Source organism: Rhododendron vialii, chromosome 5a (assembly GCF_030253575.1).
Source record: "Rhododendron vialii isolate Sample 1 chromosome 5a, ASM3025357v1".
NCBI lineage: Eukaryota > Viridiplantae > Streptophyta > Magnoliopsida > Ericales > Ericaceae > Rhododendron > Rhododendron vialii.
In genome coordinates this window covers 32,687,704-32,706,538 of record NC_080561.1, presented here as the reverse complement: position 1 = coordinate 32,706,538, position 18,835 = coordinate 32,687,704, and the positions used below count along the sequence as shown (strand labels likewise).

The window sequence follows — 18,835 nt, the reverse complement described above, 5'->3', positions numbered from 1 at the left end:
CGATCATAACCCCTCTCCTTTCTCCTCCTCTCACGTACCTTCCTCTCTTGCTCTTTGAGCTTCCTGCAAATACATAAAAGCAAACCCTTAAGTAAGACCAAAGCTCATAGCTACATTTACCTAATTGTACTGAACATTAAGCCCATGCCACTTGCACTACTCGAAACCAAGCCCTGCCGACAGAAGGAGGGAAGCTCAACCAACGAGACAAATTACTGCACACAAATTACATTGTAACACCAGAATTAACAATATCCCTTAAAATCTAAACCAAACAAAGTCGTGGGTCTCAAAGGGACTCCACCAGGTCTTACCTAGACCCCCCATCCCCCATCCTCTCCCCAACCCAAATACCCGAATTTCCAGAAATACAGTCACCAATCCACCCAGAACACACCGCAATACAACTCAAACTTCAGAGCATGCGCTCAAGCTTAGGTAAAATGTCATTTTAGCCAAAATAGCTAGGCAAATACACAAAATTGGCCTCCCCCAGCCTCAAATCCTTTTTTAATTATTTTTCTCTCTCTCTTTACTCCGGCTAGGATGCTCTCAAGTGATTTGGGAGCATCATGCTTCCAAATTGTACTAGCATATACAAAAATGAAAAATCTAAACCATTGATTTCTTAGAAGGCCAATAGGTTACATCCGCTAACACGTTTCTCTGGACAAATTATTCAGTGCTCCCATTATAAAAAAGAAATTGTGTACTTTGGAGTAATGACAAGTTTTTGCAAACTGAGAGGTGATTTGCTCTATTCAAAATTTATATGTCTATATTCAAAATTCTGGATAATAATCCACCTCTCACAAGTCACAAGTGGATTGTTTTTTGTATCTATTCTGGAAAATTCGCTTGGGTTAGTTTTCCGTTAAATTCTGCAAATTATTTATTTATCTTGACGAGAATAACAAAAAAAAGAACAAAAGTATGAATAAAACTTGGAAAATCTGTTGGAGGTGGCTGTAAATAGTTTGACAATAGAGGACCTATTTAATAGTGAGAAAAATGAACATTAAGAACCACAAAATAAATAGCTCAGATTGCAAAGTAGAAACGTGACAGATTTCCTTTTGGCATCACATGAGGGTTACATGAGAGGATCCCCACTCATTCCCAACTTACCCTGGCAATGTGAAACGTGCATGAAGCAAAACCCCACGAATGGGTTGAGAACAATAATGATGTAATTTTCAAATTAATTATTTTTCTCTCTCTTTTTTCTCCGTATTCATCCCTTTAGCCGATAGACCTTAATTAGGAGCTCTCCTTTCCGTTAGGTGAGGGAATTGGATGCCCAAAGAAGGTGAGGGAATTGGATGCCCAAAGAATGTTCCTGAGGAAGGTGAGGGAATTGGGGACTTCGGGTTGGCACTATGCAGATCTCATCTCATCTCGACCATTAATGATCGAGAGCCGTTCATTGCCAAGATGAGATCCGAGCCGTCGGATGCATAATCCGACGGCTCGCAGGTGCGTAGCACAGTGCTGCGCACATCACTGCACAATATATTCCATTCCCCGATTCGGGAATTGGATGCCCAAACAATGTTCCTAGGGAGATCAGGACTTATACGTAGGTATAAAAGACTTTTGAGGTTGTGGACTGGAAAAGAACTCAATTCCATATTGTGTTTTTTACCGAGTTTCTCTTTTGTTTGATTTAGGACCGTAAAGTATGGTTTACGCATATTTGGATCTTTTCTCAAGGATCCAAGCCATTTATAACGTAGAGATTGTCAAATAATTTATCCACGCAAAAATTCAAGATGATCGGACTCATATAACAACTTGATAAGAACATTTTGTTTTTGCGGAAAATGCTTAGACCATGTATTTTCCCGAATAAAAGTACTTCAATGAAGTGGTTCAAAAAGTCTTATCAACGAAGAAACTTTTAGGTATACCGGGGATACCAAGCCCCATGGTATCCCTTCCGGTCTGTTTCTCATTTTTCGGTCATTTTTTGATCACATTCGGATGATCAGCTCCGTTCATTTTGTAGAGTTTGGCGAGGACCATAACCATTCCAAAAATTGTGTTCATCGGACTTTATTTGATACATGATCGGCACACGTGAAAATTAAAGAAACCAAAACTGAGTCCGAAAACACTAAATCAAAACTCAGTTTTAGTTTTTTTGTGATTTTTCGAGTGTGCCGATCATGTATCAAATAAAGTCCGATGATCACAACTTTTGAAAGATTAAGGTTTTCGCCAAGCTCTACAAAATGAACAGAGCTGATCATCCAAACGTGATTGAAAAATAGCTGAAAAATAAGAAACGGACCGAAAGGGATACCATGGGACTTGATATCTCCAGTATACCTAAAAGTTTTCCCTGATCAACGTTCGTTCTTGCTTTCACATTTTATTCGAAGAGCCCTATTATATTAACAGTTTGGATCAATGAGGAGAGATACGGTACGGGAGTCACAAATTGCACCGGTAGGGACGGAGTCATTTTATTAAGTTAGGAAATATGAAAAAAAAATTGCACTTGTAGGGAATTGAGTCCTTTTGCAAATTAAACGAGTTTTGCCGCTCGGTTCGCTGAATTCTTTTAACTTTTTTATGTTAAATAAAATAGGTTTCCTTTCCCTGGAAACAAAATTAGGACTTTTGTAGTATCTTAATGAAAAAATCAGTGGTGAATACTCAAATATGTCTAGGTATTTTAAATTTTTTGGAAGCACCTATAAATCGCTTTCCATATCTTCGGTGTATAATTGGAGTTTACTGTGAGATTTTTACAGTGAAACGTTCTGTTCGGGTGACTCCAATTTTTATTCACCTTATCATCTTCGGGTAAACTGGGCTGTCACAAAGAGAATAAAAGAGCCTAAGTTGTTTAGTGGTCCATGAAAGAGACTTTTGACAAGTGGTTTTGTGGTCCGGACCATGACAAAAGGCCTGTATTTCTTACAGAAAAATGGAACATGGGACGATAAGATGGGGTGGGCTACAAATAGACATTCACAGGACGAAGCCTCATTATAAAGTCCTAGTTGACCTTGTCCTTTCTATGGTTCTAAAGTACCAAATTTATTGCCTTCCAAAAAAAAAAAGTACCAAATTTATTATTTTATATTTTTTCAGAATTAGGTTATATTACTGTTTTCAAAAAACTCATTTGTCTATAACTAAAGGATTTAGAAACTTTTTTGAGGGACAGTTTTTAGTGAGTGCAGCACATACTAGAACTGTCCTAAACCGAAACACTAAGAAAAAGCATGTTGGTTGAGAAAAGTGCGCTAAAATTAAGGTCTTCAATTGAAAGTAGAGTATACTATTCTTCATTGTTGCGGATAATACGATCGATCACATCATACGTGGGATAGCATCTCTTATCACGCGTAACGGAATTAATCAACAGTTCAATGTTGATGCATTTGACAAATGGTGCCCAACGTTTTCAATCTAGGTACAATGCCAATTGGCAAAAGCTTGTTATTACTACAGGTTTCCGATTATATCTTGCACAATTTTTGCAGAGGTGGGGAAAAACCCTAGCTTTACCTAGTTTGATTTGGACCCAAAAGGTAGTTTAGGTTGGTCATGTTCCAAACGAGTTTGAATTATTTTCCATTATCAAATTACTAGGTGCACTCAACATCCGTCCAGGGCCCTGTTGAAATTGGGAGTGATTTAGGAAATAATAAAATGATTTTGACACTTCATTTTGTAATAAAAACAAACTCCAAAACTTATGGTCTACCATGCTTTCATAATTATGTCATCTACAATTTTGAAACAAACATACGAGAGAGATTCAGAATATTCTCCATCCGTCCCATTATAATATTCTATTCTTAGTATTTCAGATATTTTGGAAAAACTTCTGCGTCTACTAATTTATTTCTATTTGTATGATTTTGAAACTTATGTCTAAATAAATGCCATCATTTGGTTGGTATGAAAAAAATTGATATCTTTTATAGATTACGTTGTTGGTGAACGCTCCTAGAATTTCTATGTCCGCCACTGAGAGGTAACAGCTAGATTTTTTTTTATCTGGAGGTGGCAGCGTTAGTTTGGGATTTTATGTTAATAGTGAGAATATAGAAAAATTTGAGGGGTGCGAATGGAATTTTCCTTTTCAAAGTCTCCTCTTCGGTCTTCTCTGTAGCCTTTTTCTTTATTGTAGGACCTCTTCGATTTTAAGCAAGAATCGATTTCACTCTCTGGGTTTGAAGTGGCGATTTAATCCAGGCGATCTCTTCATCGAAAGCTCCGGCGACCTCAATCTTGGCCGGTACACAGTCCACGACACCTCCAACGGGCTCTGTATGTAGATATCTCTATGTATACATAGTCTTTTTCTTGTGGTTTTTTCGATGTCTGCTACAAAATCCCAAGAAGCCTCTTCTTCGGCTTCTCCATGTAGCTACCGTGTGTTCTTGAGCTTCAGGGGCGAGGACACTCGCAAAACTTTCACTGATCATCTCTACACAGCTTTGGACCAAGCCGGATTTCGCACCTTCAGAGACGGTGATGGCATAGAAAAAGGAGAAGATATCAAGTCTGAACTCGAGAAAGCAATTCAAGAGTCCAGGATTTCAATAATAGTCTTCTCGAAGAACTATGCCTCGTCAACTTGGTGCCTTGAAGAGCTTGTGATGATCCTCAAACGCAGGACTCTTGGACACATAGTTCTACCAGTCTTCTATGATGTGGATCCGTCTGAAGTGAGGAAGCAAATCGGCAGTTTCAAAGAAGCATTTACGAGGCATGAAGAGAAGCTGGAATCAGAAACAGGTGAACTAGTGAAAGAGAAATTGAAGGAAAAGCTAGGAACATGGAGGGCTGCGCTTAGAGAAGTTGCAGATGTGGCCGGGATGAATTTACAAAATCAAGTTGATGGGTAATTTTCTCGTACTCGTGTCACTTTTCGGCTCATACTCATCAGATTATTGTAGTATTGCCAATAACGTGCTAATTTTTATAGTTATTGCTTTGAAATGTTGAATTCTTGGTTTGTGCTATTCTGTCATGTGTCCTTATTGTTTTTTCTGTCTCATCTTTATCGCAATTTTCAGACATGAGGCAAGATTTATCAAGAAAATTATAAAAGTGGTTGGAGACAAGCTAAGTCGCACTTCATTGCACATTGCCCCCAACTTGGTTGGAATGCATTCACGAGTAAAAAACATTCAGCTTTGGTTAGAAGATGGGCTAAGTAATGTTGGGTTAGTGGCAATTTGTGGAATGGGTGGAATAGGCAAGACAACTGCTGCAACATTTCTGTACAATTTGAACTTCTCTAGATTTGAACGTAGCAGTTTTATAGCAAATGTTAGAGAAATTTCACAACACCAAGATGGTTTGCTTTGTTTGCAAATACAGTTTCTTACAGACATCTGTAAGACAAGGAAAGTGGAACTCAATAATATTGCTGAAGGAACTCCTATGATTAAAGATGCCATATGTGGCAAAAAAGTTTTTGTAGTTCTTGATGACGTGGATACACGTGACCAATTAGATGCACTACTTGGAATGCGAGGTTGGCTTTTTCCAGGAAGTAAAATCATCATAACCACCAGGCGTGAGCGGTTGCTAGGGGCTTATGAATTCTATAAGGTGCATAGGCTTGAAAATCTGAGTGACGGGGAATCCTTGGAGCTCTTTAGCTGGCATGCCTTTGGAAAAGGTTGTCCCAACAATGGGTATAAAGAGCTCTCAAAAAGGGTGGTAAGCTACTGTGGAGGGATTCCATTGGCAATCAAAGTTCTAGGTTCTTCTCTATCAGGGAATTGCTTAAACGTATGGAAAAGTCAGTTGGAAAAATTGAAAGCGATTCCCAATAGTCAAATACTTGAAAAACTCCGAATAAGCTATGACTCTTTACAAGATGACCACGACAAGCATCTATTCCTCAATCTTGCATGCTTTTTTGTTGGAAGTGATAAGGATTCTACAGTTACAATCTTAGACGGATGTGAATTCTACACAGTGGTTGGGCTTCAAAACCTTGTGGACAGATGTCTGATATCGTTTGATAAAAGTAATACACTGGTAATTCATCATTTGCTTCAACAAATGGGAAGAGAAATTGTTCGTCAAGAGTCACCAAAGGATCCTGGCAAACGTAGCATCCTCTGGAATCATAAGGAAGCATTGAATGTTTTGAGAGAAAACAGTGTAAGAATTATACTTTGCTCTTTATGTATTTTTGTATGAATTTGCGTAGGGATGTTGTTCACTAATCCTTGTTCATGCTACCTATGCTCACTTTCCCTTTTTTTTCTCATTCATGTGTTAGGGCACAAGCGAAATAGAAGGCCTCAAACTCGATATGTGTCTGTTGAAAGAGGAAGCATATGATTGTACGATTTTTGGTGACAATAGAAAACGTAGCTATGAAGAGTTCCTTGGGAAGCCCTTATTGTCAAATTTGGGAGGTTCGCTTGAAAGATATTGTTTTAGTATCTTCTCCTCTCATCTCGAACCCACGATTCTAGAAAATTCAAATCTAGTGGCTTTGGAAGCTGACGCATTTGCAGGGATGAACAAACTAAAACTTCTGCAGCTCAATCATGTACATATTAGTGGGCCCTATAAAAAGTTTCCCAAAGGACTAAGATGGTTATGCTGGCGTGGATTCCCACTTAAGTCCATACCTGGTGATTTCCCTTTGGAGAGCCTGGTTGCTCTTGACATGCAATATAGCCGCTTAAAAAATGTATGGGAAGGAACCAAGGTATGTTACTACCTTTTTCTTTGTTTTCAAGTTTCTTTGGAAAGAAGAATTGAAGGCTCTGATACCCACTTTTCCCCCCTTCTTTTGCAGTATATACGGTTTTTAAAAGTCCTCAATCTAAGTCATTCATATAGCCTTGCCAAAACTCCCGACGTTTCAGAACTCCCCAATCTTGAGAGACTGGTGCTTAAAAGTTGTACAGATTGTCGACAAACATGAGAAATATGGAGTCTCTCAATGTGCTTAGGGCAGATGGAATTGGTTTATATCAATCTGTCCCTACCAATGGCTGGGTGAACGCAGTGCAATCTTTCATCTGGCCTTGGCGGTTGAAGCCAAGAGAAAGTCCGGAGATTTCGTGGCCTTCGATCTTTACCACGGTCCTTGGTAAAATTAAGTCTTGCGGAATGTAATCTTTCGGATGATGATTTCCCAAGAGACCTTAGCAATCTATGCTCACTGAAGGAACTAAATCTGTCATCTAATCAATTTTTTAGCCTCCCAGATTTCGTCAGAGGTCTTGCTAAGCTTGAGAATTTGGCAATACATTCTTGCCCAAGGCTCCGCAAACTTTATGATGTCCCGCAACTACATTATTTTGATTTCAGAGAGAATAGATTGCTGGAGGAACTAACCTTTCAAATCTCGCACTGTCCAACAACCACTTGTCATTTGGACGCATGCAACCATCCAGAGACTCTGGGTTTATTCAAATTAGAATCCATAGGAAATGTTGAAGCTGAGATCATTAACAATCTGGGCTTGTCGAACTTGCAATCCATGGGAAACCTAACTGTAAAGCTAATGTCATGGTTTGGCATACAACAAAGAGTGTCTCCCCCCCAGGTGCTCTCTCTCTCTCTCTCTCTCTCTCTGTCTGTGATGCTTAGATTTTCTTTTGTGACACAGGTATGTTATGAAACACATATAATCTACGCTTATATTCCTGGCAACAAGGTTCCACCCTGGTTCAATTTTAAGAATCTAGGATCTTCAATTGATTTCATTGTGCCTTCATATCTTGATTCGAGGATACGAGGCTTGAACGTGTGTTCAGTTTATGAGCACTCTGGTGATCCAATAGACTATAAACTACTTCCTTTCATGACTGACCCAAAACATCATGAACCACATACTGTCATTAGTAATAGGACAAAGGGCTTGATTTGGAGCCATTGCCCACAAGTCTTTGGAACTGCAGAAGATGGTGAAGATACGATGTGGCTAAGTTATTGGAAGTTTGAAAATCATCTGGACATCAGCGATGAAGTCAATATTTCAGTGTCTGGAGGTGGATTTGTGCAAGTAAAGGAGGTTGGAGTCCACCTTTTGTACAAGGAGGAACAAGAAGAGATGAGCTCCCAATCAGCCTATGAAGATAAAGGATCCAATCAAGTCTATCAATTTGGAAATATCGTTCCAGGAAATGTTTCTGCACATCAGCCGACCTCAATATTGCACCAACTCGGCAATGATTCTAGTCTTTGCGAGTATTGTGAGAATCTGTACCCTCCACCTTGGATCCCTGTCAGTCCTAATTATGATTCTGATTTGCAATATTGTTGGGCTTCAGCACTTATGGCGGGGAGGTCATTTTATGTTTCTCAAGACCTTGGGCGTTGATTTATTAAGCTTCTAACAGCTTGTATCAACGATCGATATTTCGTAGTTAATCTGGAAAAAGTATATTTTACATCTCATTTGCTCTTGTGTAATGTATATGATACTGAAGATTTCATGATACTACAAATTTAGTAGTACCATTTTGGGGGAATGTGATCGAATTTACTTTTGCGTTCTACCAAAACAAATTAGCTGACTTGATTGCTGTCAAGATTTCTAGCAAAAATTTGGTGCGCGTAGCGACTTGGAGCCTCAGGTCCTCCATCGCCTCATTTGGTGCGGGATGCAAACCTAAGTGTATGAATCTCACAACAATGTGCGGTGGGAGAGTGGAGAAGGGCTTGTGCCCAAAGTAGAACAGATTTGATTTGAGAAAATCTGAATCCAACTGCTGAAATTTGATCTAATAATCTGAATAAAGAATCCGAAACTTAACTGACTGGTTTAGATTTATCCGAATCCGATCCGTTTATGAATCGAAGCCGATATCACACCAACTTAAATTTGGTTGTTTGATCCGTTTTTTTACAAGATAGAAAACTAGTATGTTTGCCCTTTTGCAAAACGCAAAACTGGGCTTCAATAAAATAAGAAACTATTTTTCTTTTGATTTGGGTAACTTAAAATATTAATCCTCCTAGCCAATCAAAATAAAAAGTAGTAATCCCATTAAGGTGTCAAGTTCGATTCTCCTTGCAATCTAACTCTTGGAGCCACCTCGCCTTAACGTGTAAGCGAGGGAAAATGCTATGAGTTGGGCTATAGAACTAAGTCTCTTGTGTAGCAGTTTAGTCTTCCTGTTTCCAAACCTTATGAAATTCAGTGTTTTAGTTGTAATAAAGTCAAGAGCCATAAATTGGCCTTTTCTTTGTCTGTCACAAAATCTGCTAAACCTTTTGACTTGCTTCACATGGATGTGTGGGGACCTGCTCCCATTCCTTCTATCAAAGGCTATAGATACTATCTTCTTATAATTGATGACTGCACAAGATATTCGTGGTTGTTTCCTCTATTCTATAAGTCTGAAGTGAAAACTACTATTGCTCAATTCAAGGCTTATGTTCAAAACCATTTTCATACTAGTGTCAAAACATTGAGGTCAGATAATGGTAAAGAGTTTGTGAATAATTTTTTGCTTAGTCTGTTTCTCAATAGTGGTATTGTGCATCAAACTTCATGTTTTCACACTCTTGAACAGAATGGTGTAGTTGAGAGGAAGCATAGGCATTTGATGGACACTACTCTTACTTTGCTTGATCAAGCAGGTATGCCCACTCAGCTTTGGTTAGAAGAACAAGTTACTACTGTATACTTAGCAATAGACTTCCTCACTCTTCATTAAATTTTCAAGTTCTCCTTATGTTCTATTGTTTCACACACAACCTGATTATCTTTCTCTCAAACCTTTTGGATGTGCTTGTTTTCCTTGGCTCAAACCATATCATACTCGCAAATTGATTCCCAAATCCACTACTTGTGTTTTTCTGGGGTATTGTTCTACCTCAAAAGGGTATAGGTATTTTGATCCTATTACAAATAAAGTCTATATTTCTAGACATGTTAAGTTTGTTGAAAATCAGTTTCCTTATTCTTCTCTTTCTTCTTCTAATCCTACTATAGTCTTTGATGATAGTTTATCTTCTTTTACTGTACCTCTTACTTCTTTTCATGAGTTTACTGTAACTGTTTCTCCTTCCATTCCTCCTGCTTTTGAGTTTGTTCAACCTGTTTCTGTTTCCATACCTCCTAATTCTTCAGTGCATAACTTCTGCTCCTTTTACTATTCCTCGTCTCTGACTGTATTAGTCCTTCTTTTCCAGTTGTTTCGCACATGCCTATAGCTGCTCCTTCATCTGACATTCCAGTGTCTTTTCCTTCTTCTTCCACAACTATTCCTAATTCTACAGCTACTCCTATTGTTCCTACTCATACCATGAGAACAAGGTCAAAAGATGGTATTTTTAAACCTAAGCATCCTTTTACCTTGCTTGTACTTCTGTTTCTTCTTCTTTTCCATCCACAGAACCCAAACACTTCTTTGAAGCCATTTCTCATTATGTGTGGCAAAAGGCCATGGCAGAAGAGTATGATGCATTAGTTAAGCAAGGGACATGGGTTTTAGTTCCACCTCCTTTGCATGGTCATGTTATAGGTTGCCAATGGATTTACAAAATCAAAAAGCATTCAGATGGCACAGTTGCTTGGTTCAAAGCCAGACTTGTGGCTAATGAAAATCAACAAGCACAAGGTATGGATTTTACTGAGACCTTTAGCCCTGTGATTAACAGCCTACTCTGAGGGTTATCCTTAGTCTTGCTGTCCACCATAGCTGGTCCCTTAGACAGTTGGATGTTTCTAATGCATTTTTACATGGAGTAATTTCGGAGGATGTTTATATGAAACAACCACTTGGCTACAAAGATTTAGCACATCCTGATTATGTTTGTAAGCTTTCCAAAGCTCTTTTTGGTTTAAGATCACAGGCTCCACGTGCATGGTATGCAATGTTTTGGCTTATCTTATTGAACTTGGTTTTTCTTCTAGTAAATCGGACACTTCTCTGTTCATTTTGATCAAAGGACCTCATATTACTCTAGTGTTGATTTATGTGGATGACATAGTGATCACTGGCAATGATACATCTTATATTCATACCTTGATTCAGCAACGTAGTCAAAAGTTTGTCATGAAAGATTTGGGAACTCTTAGCTATTTTCTGGGTTTAGAGGTTGTTTCTTCCTTTTTTGGGTTGGTTCTCTCCCAATCCAAGTACGCTTCAGATTTGCTTGTTAAAGGTGGGATGGTGGACTGCAAACCTTCCTCTTCTCCAGCCTCAGTTAAACTTGGAATCTTTGAGTATGATTCTCCTTTTTTAGATGTCCAGCTGTACAGAACATTGGTGGGATCTCTACAGTATTTGACATTGACTAGACCTGAAATTTCTCATTTAGTAAATGTTGCTTGTCAACATATGCATGCCCCCAAGTTAAGCCACTTTGTGGCTGTCAAACACATTCTCAGATATTTCAAGGGATCAGTGAATCAAGGGCTGCATTTTGTTCCAGGCCCCTTAAACTTGACTGCATTGCTGATGCTGACTGGGCAGGTGATCCAGTTGATAGAAGATCTACCACCAGTTGATAGAAGATCCACCACAGGTTTTGGAATTTTCATGGGACATAACTTGGTTTCTTGGTGTGCCAAGAAACAGCATACTATGGCTTGTTCATCCACTGAGGCTGAATACAGAGCCATGGCACATACAGCTACGGATTTGGTTTCGTTACAACAACTGTTTTCTGAGTTACACATCCCTTCTTCTACACCACATGTTTTATGGTGTGACAACAAATTAGCATTGCGCTTGCTGGAAATCCTGTTTTTCATGCCCGAACGAAACATATCGAGATAGATTATCATTTTATTCGTGAGCAAGTGTTGCACAATCATATTGTTCTGTATCATATCAGTTCCGAAGCACAGATTGATGATATCTTTACAAAGGCTTTGAGTGTTGCCAGGTTTCAGTTGTTAAAATCCAAACTCATGGTTGGTAACCCTCCCATGTGTTTGGAGGGGAGTGTAAGACAGATGCCTACAGCTGCACCTACCACAGCTGATAATAGCTCTTCAGCTGATTAGCTAGATGAATAGTTAGTTGGTCCATCGGTTTGTTAGTAAGTAAGTGGTTTGTTACAAAAGTGGTTAGTGAGTGGAATCTGGGGATTCGGTTGTATAAATACTCTGGTGTGACTTCTCTCACACACACATTGAATGAGAATGAAATTATAGTTTGAGTTCCATTGTTTCTCTCATCTTCTCTATCTCTCATCTTCTTGATTCAGTAGTTAGGTCAAATTTACTCAGAATTCACAAATTCTTCACACCGATCACCTCTACACAGCTTTGGGCCAAGCCAGATTTCACACCTTCAGAGATGATGATGGCATAGAAAATGGGGAAGATATCAAGTCTGAACTTGACAGAGCGATTCGAGAGTTGAGGATTTCCATAATCATTTTCTCCAAGAACTATGCCGCGTCAACTTGGTGCCTCGAAGAGCTTGTGATGATCCTCAAACTTAGGACTTCTGGACACGTAGTTCTACGTGTCTTGTATGATGTGGACCCATCTGAAGTGGGGAAGCAAACCGGCAGTTTCGAAGAATCATTTACAAGGCATAAAGAGAAGCTCAAATAAAAAACAGAGGAACTGGCGAAAGAGAAATTGAAGGATAAGGTAGGAACATGGAGGGCTGCGCTTAGAGAAGATGCAAATTTGACCGGAATGAATTTACAAAATCAAGTTGATGGGTAATTTTATTGTACTTGTGTCGTTTTTCAGCTCATACTCATTCGATTATTGCAGCAGGGCAGTGGTGACGCTACCATGTAAGTAGTGAGGTCGAGTGATCCCATGGAGAAAAAAAACCAACGAGTAATATGATACTGAATTTTTTTTTTCCAAATTAATAAAGGACCTCATTACAATTAATTTAATGATTTCACACTAAATTGTTTTTTTCTTACTTGAAACCCACCTTTCCCTGTAAAAGTTAGTAAAACTTAAAACACCACCCTAGTGCAATTCGACAATCAATCACACCGCACTAGATAATTAATTTCTCCATTTGAAACCCACACCATCTCTCTGTAGAAAAATTATTTGGTGGTCTTGGGGCATCGCCTCAACACCCCTAAACACCACACATTTTTGTGGAGTCCACCACTAAGTATATGGACCACACGAAAAATGCGTGGTATTAGTTGTTGAAAGGTGTATGGGAACCACATGGTGGTGCCCCAAAACCAATGAATAATTGCCCATTAATAAATCGCAAGGGCCAAAGAAGCATTTGATGTTATCGACAAATAGACTATATAGCATGCAACGATTCCGAAATATCAAACTCCATCGAATGCAATTGCAGAAGTTTTTGAGTTTTTTTATTTATTTTTTGGTGAAACTTAAAAAAGATTATTATTTATTAGTTTATAATTTTTCATATTTTTTTAATGAAATAATTGTTGAGCTTTTGATGCGTTTTATGTTGAAACTAGGTTATTAATTGTCATTACTACTATTGATGTTTTATTTATAGTTGGTAAGATAAATTATACTTATGAATAACCTCCTGATTTCAAAATTTTGGAATCGCCACTGTGCTGTAGTGCCAGTGATGTGCTAATTTTTTATAGTTATTGCTTTGAAATGATTAATTCTTTGCTTGTGCTATTCAATTATGTATTCTTATTGTTTTTAATATCCCATCTTCATCACAATTTTCAAACACGAGGCTTCGTTTATCAAGAAAATGATAAAAGTGGTTGGAGACAAGCTAACTCGCATGACCTTGAATATTGCCTCCAACTTGGTTGGAATTAATACATTCACGGGTTAAAAACATTCAACTTTGGTTAGAAGATGGGCCAAGTAACGTTGGCATAGTTGCAATTTGTGGAATGGATGGAATAGACAAGACAACCACTGCAAAACTTCTATATGATTTGAACTTCTCGAGATTCGAAGCTAGGTGCAACAATATTTAGTATTGTGAATATACTATTGAATGTCATTTGCATGAATGCGTGTTACTCAATCATTCTCTCTGATTGGTTCTTTTGTTCTTTGTCCTAAGTAAACGTTTTAATGTTTTATTAATTTAAGGACCCTGAGAACCAATCACAATAAAAGATGATGCGAACCAACAACGTGACAACATCGGGACCATTTTCAAATAGTGTAGTGACCTCTTCTCTCACATGACTTGTGCTGACCTCTTTTCTCACATCACTTTATTGTCTTTTAAATTAAAAAAAGTTCACTTACTTGTGCTGACCTATTTTCTCACATGAATATACAAATAGCTCATAAAGCAAAAAGTATAAATACACTATATGATGAAATTCAGACAAAAAACTTATTTTGTATGTGTTTTTTCGAGATATATGCAAGTGTGTATTTTTATATATTAGCACACTTTCATAATTATGCTGACTCATACAAAAAATATATTTTAATTTTGAGCGGGGGCACGCGTTCGAGTGGGGCGCGTGCCCCCGCTTCGGTCCGTCCCTATCTACAACTATATATAGCAGCAGATAGTAGAAAGAAAAACAATGAGCAACGATCGATTTTACTCTCTGGGTCTTGAAGTGGCGATCTTAAAGCACCAATCACCCCCCAATCTCTTCATCGAAAGCTCCAGCGAGCTCGAAACGGGCATCAAAACGGGCTCTGTACGTAGTTATCTCTGTATATACTACTACATATACTCCATGTGTATTATCTTATAATATGTATTAGATATACTCCATGTGTACATTTTATATACTCCATGTGTGTTATTGGTAGGTCTATAATGTCTGAGTCTGAGGTTGGTAAAACTAGCAGAAACAGAGACTTTTTTTCCCGGCAAACCGCGTCCATTTAATAAACTTAAGAGTCATACAAGAGTCTAAGGTATGTAACCCAATTTGAATCATCGCTGAGTTGCGAATTAATACAACCCGGAGCAATATCTAATCTAGAATAACAAAAATCAAACAAGCATCCAAATGCATATTTGCTAAGATATCAGTACATGTGTTCCCTTCCTTGTAGACATGCTCAACCTTCTCTGCTCCAGCATCTGCATCAAATGATCTGCAATCATGAATAAAGTAATTGAGGGGATGTCTTGGTTGATCTTTGCGCATGACAAGTTGGATTACTGTAGAAGCATCCATTTCCACCTGCAAAGGGGTCAAATTTTTTTCCCAGCGCCAGAAGAAGGCCATTCCGTAGGGCCAGAAATTCAGCCTCCAAACTTGTTTTTAACCTGCATAGATCTGTGAAAACCAGCAAACGAATTCCCATTCGCATCGCGAATGAGACCACCAGAAGTAGCCACTTTGGAGCTCTTGTTGAGAGCTCCATCCTTATTGAGTTTGAAACAGTTGAAAATAGGAGGGGTCCTTGACCGCGTCGTTCCGTGTCAAAAATAAATTTATAAAAGCTTGGAGTTAACTACTACTCCGTAAAATAATGGTCAAGACCAAATGTCGATCCGCAGGGACAGATTGGCTAAGTTACTATAATTCGATCAACTTTTAGATTAATTCGGAAAAGTAAACATTGATTGGTTGATTTGTTTTGAAGAGGTAATTAAACTAAAGAGCAATTTAATTAAACGATTTAGAAACGATGGAGGAAAATATCTAGGGTTTGGAATCCACTCCAACCGCGTAACAACAATATGCATACGTTTCTTGGCGCGAAATTTCATCTTCTCCCTAGACAAGGGGTTTAGCCGGCCATGGGAATGGGAACCATAAAGGTAGGGATTGATGAAATCATGATCGGAATGCTAGAAAATCCACTGATTCGGTCGAGAACCCCACGTCCAAGAACTGGCGCAGCCCCAAAAACTCTGAAAACCTTGCTGTCGACTTTTTAATCAATTGTCGTGTCCCACTTTTCTGTGCCAGGCCATAACTTAATAATAGAGTTATTACGCCCTAGGTCCTTAGACTTTGGTATATGCTACGAGCTGGTCTCTAAACTTCTTAAAATTTGCACTTTAACTCATTAAATTGTCAAGCCTTCAAATATCTACAAACACAAGAAACACATCACTAATCTCCAAATAACAATATAAATGGACTTAACAAGGCATAAATTAGAAGGATTAAATGGGTGCTTTTCAGCACCTATCACACCCCCCAACTTACACTTTGCTAGTCCTCGAGCAAAGCGAAGAACTAAACAACTAATGAAAGCAATGAAAGATAGGACATTTGAACCCCCGGGTGCTCCAGTAGGACGAGTTTAGTCTGGTAAAAGTGCGAGGGTTATCAGCAGTGAACACCCACAAACACGGGGAACGTTTCAACACAAAAATCACAACCTATCATGCAACTCATCGACATATCAAGCATAGGACATGAAGCTACCACAAAGATATAGCAAGGCAAATATAGTTCCGAGTGCTAAGAATTCAAGAAATAAACTGTGGCACTTAAGCTTAGCGTGTGTGAATACGGGCCTCAATCACATATGAACAATAACCAACCGCTCTCTCCTGACCGAGTCTCGACTTCAATTCTCACCATGTCATGCACTCACAAATAAAATAACTCGAAACAAGGTGCATTATGAACTCTCAATTGTGCGGTTAGAAGGTATGTAAATGGAAAGCAAAGTACCTCGCACATAAGACAAGAAAAGAACGCTTTATATAGTGGACACACAATCTCATGAACAAAATGCCAAGCATTGGAGCTCTCCACCAATCAATCCTCAACCCAACACCCCTAAGATCAAACAGGACTTTATGCAAAGTTATAGCATTAGGGATGAGATAATGTATCAAGGCTAGGGTAAAAATAGATTCATGTGTGAGAGAATAGGCGAGTATTTCAACTAAACGGGGCAAATATGTAATGTGTACCCCGCTAACATTAATTCAACTCTACATTATCTCTCCTTCTAACCCTTCAATATCTTTCAATTACAAAGCAACCATTCCTCTCTTTTTTCAACTTATCGATGCCCCTTTTTCTCCTTTTTTTTGTATTTTGCTTTTTTTTTTTTTAAGGGACACCACCAATACTCCGCAAAATTCAACAATCTGCTTAAAAATTAACCTTTACATTCTCGCCTTTCTCCAAACACAATATGGAAGCTGGAGCTAACCAAGAAAAGGCTAAATTTGTAAGGCTGAATGTGGTTCGCAAGGAATAAATTTGAACACAAAGGAACGAACTAGTCCAAATATCAAGAAAGTGCCTATAATCCTCTCCCAGGGGTGTAACATCCATGTGACAAACAAAACCAAGAGATACTGTTATGTATTCAAGTCCAACACTCGGCGACCAAAGATGATGAGATTGACAACAATTGTTTCTTTCCATGACAAACAAAGAGTTTATTTGACACCACTCCAACAAAAAGCTTAAGGCACGAAAGCTCACTTGGCATAAGTCTCCACTAATCATAGCCTTTAAGAACAGTCAAATCATAGCTCAAAAGCAATCAAGGCCCGACGTGCAATGTGCAAAAATGCTAAAACAAAAGTGCCAACAGTCTAGCAAATTGAAACTACTCTGCCAAAGAGATATCGAAATGGTAGCAGAATGCTTATACTCAAGTAATCAACAAGCGAGCACAACAAACAACAATCTCATGCACTTATCACAAAAATCCTCAGTCATAATTTTTTTTTGAATTTTAAAGACTCTAAACGAAAACAAGCATCAAAGGGTTCACTCCCCCCAACTTAAAACCTTTTCAATGCCCTCATTGAAAACGAGAACACTAAAAGATAAGACATAAGTAGACAAGAGAGGAAAGAGATCACCGTAGGTACGGAGACACGCAAGCGAAAGGCACCGGGGGAGGAGTGAGGCTCCCCCCAACTTAAGCATAGCAACCTACAAAGCGTTATTCTCCACAAAACAAGACTATAAAAGACAATGACAAAAACAAAAAAAAAAAACACAAGAAATATTAACGACACCACAAAAATTAAGGAGAAAATAAATAAAATAAATAAAATAAATAAATAAATAAATAAGTCCACCAACTTTCTTCACGCGAAAGACACGGGTACTACTTTTCTCCCTTCCCAAAGACTGTGGTTCCTTACTTGTTGGAAGATCAATATATGTAGGATTCAATGATATCTTGAGAAGTGGTGCCATCATCTAATAGGCTGTCACTCCTTCTGGGGCTACTAGATTCCTTACCCACCACTCGGTTTATGAAGCAATCTCCGCCAAGTTGGACACTAAAGTCGGATGGTTCAGACAGATTTCTCACTGCTAACTACGTGCCTGCCACCAAACCCAACCTCCTAAGTACTACATACATAGCTTTGACAAGGTGGCTATACCAGACCGTTGGAAGCCGTTTGAGCACGGCAAACACTGGAGATATCTCATCCTCCATGGATTTAAAGTCTCCTAGACTTGTCACAATGCACCTCACACTTAACGGTCTAAGAATAGTTTTATCCTCCTCTTAAAATTTACACGAGATGGATCATTCCAAAAGACATCATCCGACTCGACTAGAAAAATGAAAGATAATTGATCACATAACAAAGTCAAAATTGTCCGTCTAGTCACCATACAAATAAAATTATCATGCCAAGGAAAAATGTGCTTAAATGGCAAGGTTTCGAAACTCACCCAAAAAATTAAGACCGGACAAGGCACGTTACTCTCCATCTCTCCCTCTGAACCATGAATGTTTATGTAAGAACCACCTACCCTCCAACTTTGAGTACACTTCGTATGTCTGTAATCTATCGTGATATCCTCTACGAAATTAACACATGGAGCCAAAGATTCAGGGGGCACATGTTGTAACCCAAGCTCTAATGGGGGCCCTATAAAAAGAGTGGGCGGTTCACCCAGAAGAGTGGGTGCAAGCTCAACTTCGATTTCTTGAGGAGGGGTGGCCATTATGTGTGTGGAACCACGTAAAGTGTTAACCTCCTCGATAGACTGATCAATATCAAAATTC

General features: G+C 38.7%; 3 protein-coding genes across 4 annotated transcripts in view; all 3 read left to right on the top strand.

Moving 5' to 3' along the window:
- The window catches only part of LOC131327219 (disease resistance-like protein DSC1), a 41,840-nt gene extending 33,326 nt beyond the window's left edge, over window positions 1–8,514 (top strand). Inside the window, exon 3 of the mRNA XM_058360266.1 lies at window positions 7,613–8,514. Coding sequence (XP_058216249.1) covers window positions 7,613–8,326 — 714 coding nt within the window. The 3' untranslated portion in view covers window positions 8,327–8,514. The remainder of the gene's footprint in view (window positions 1–7,612) is intronic.
- On the top strand, window positions 4,110–8,514 carry LOC131327217 (disease resistance protein RPV1-like). 2 transcript variants are annotated; one of them, XR_009200236.1, is made up of 5 exons: window positions 4,110–4,867; window positions 5,043–6,144; window positions 6,266–6,703; window positions 6,794–7,549; window positions 7,855–7,975. XR_009200236.1 is itself a non-coding variant. In XM_058360265.1 (4 exons), exons 1-4 carry the CDS (start codon window positions 4,341–4,343, stop codon window positions 6,920–6,922), a joined length of 2,196 nt encoding a protein of 731 aa, XP_058216248.1. In that variant the 5' UTR covers window positions 4,110–4,340; the 3' UTR covers window positions 6,923–8,514. The 2 variants fall into 2 exon arrangements, 1 of the variants encoding a protein (XP_058216248.1); XM_058360265.1 differs by having other exon boundaries at window positions 6,794–8,514.
- Window positions 8,515–14,627: 6,113 nt separating this feature from the next.
- The window catches only part of LOC131327215 (disease resistance protein RPV1-like), a 59,538-nt gene continuing 55,330 nt past the window's right edge, over window positions 14,628–18,835 (top strand). The window contains exon 1 of the mRNA XM_058360263.1: window positions 14,628–14,680. The gene's annotated coding sequence lies outside the window, so the exon portion shown is untranslated. The remainder of the gene's footprint in view (window positions 14,681–18,835) is intronic.

What these genes read in the sequence shown, in the direction of transcription:
- LOC131327217 (XM_058360265.1), top strand. Translation starts at nt 4,341, where the DNA reads ATGTCTGCTACAAAATCCCAAGAAGCCTCTTCTTCGGCTTCTCCATGT. An exon ending in TTACAAAATCAAGTTGATGG is followed by an intron (nt 4,868 to 5,042) that starts GTAATTTTCTCG and finishes CGCAATTTTCAG; the next exon opens with ACATGAGGCAAGATTTATCA. An exon ending in ATGTATGGGAAGGAACCAAG is followed by an intron (nt 6,704 to 6,793) that starts GTATGTTACTAC and finishes CTTCTTTTGCAG; the next exon opens with TATATACGGTTTTTAAAAGT.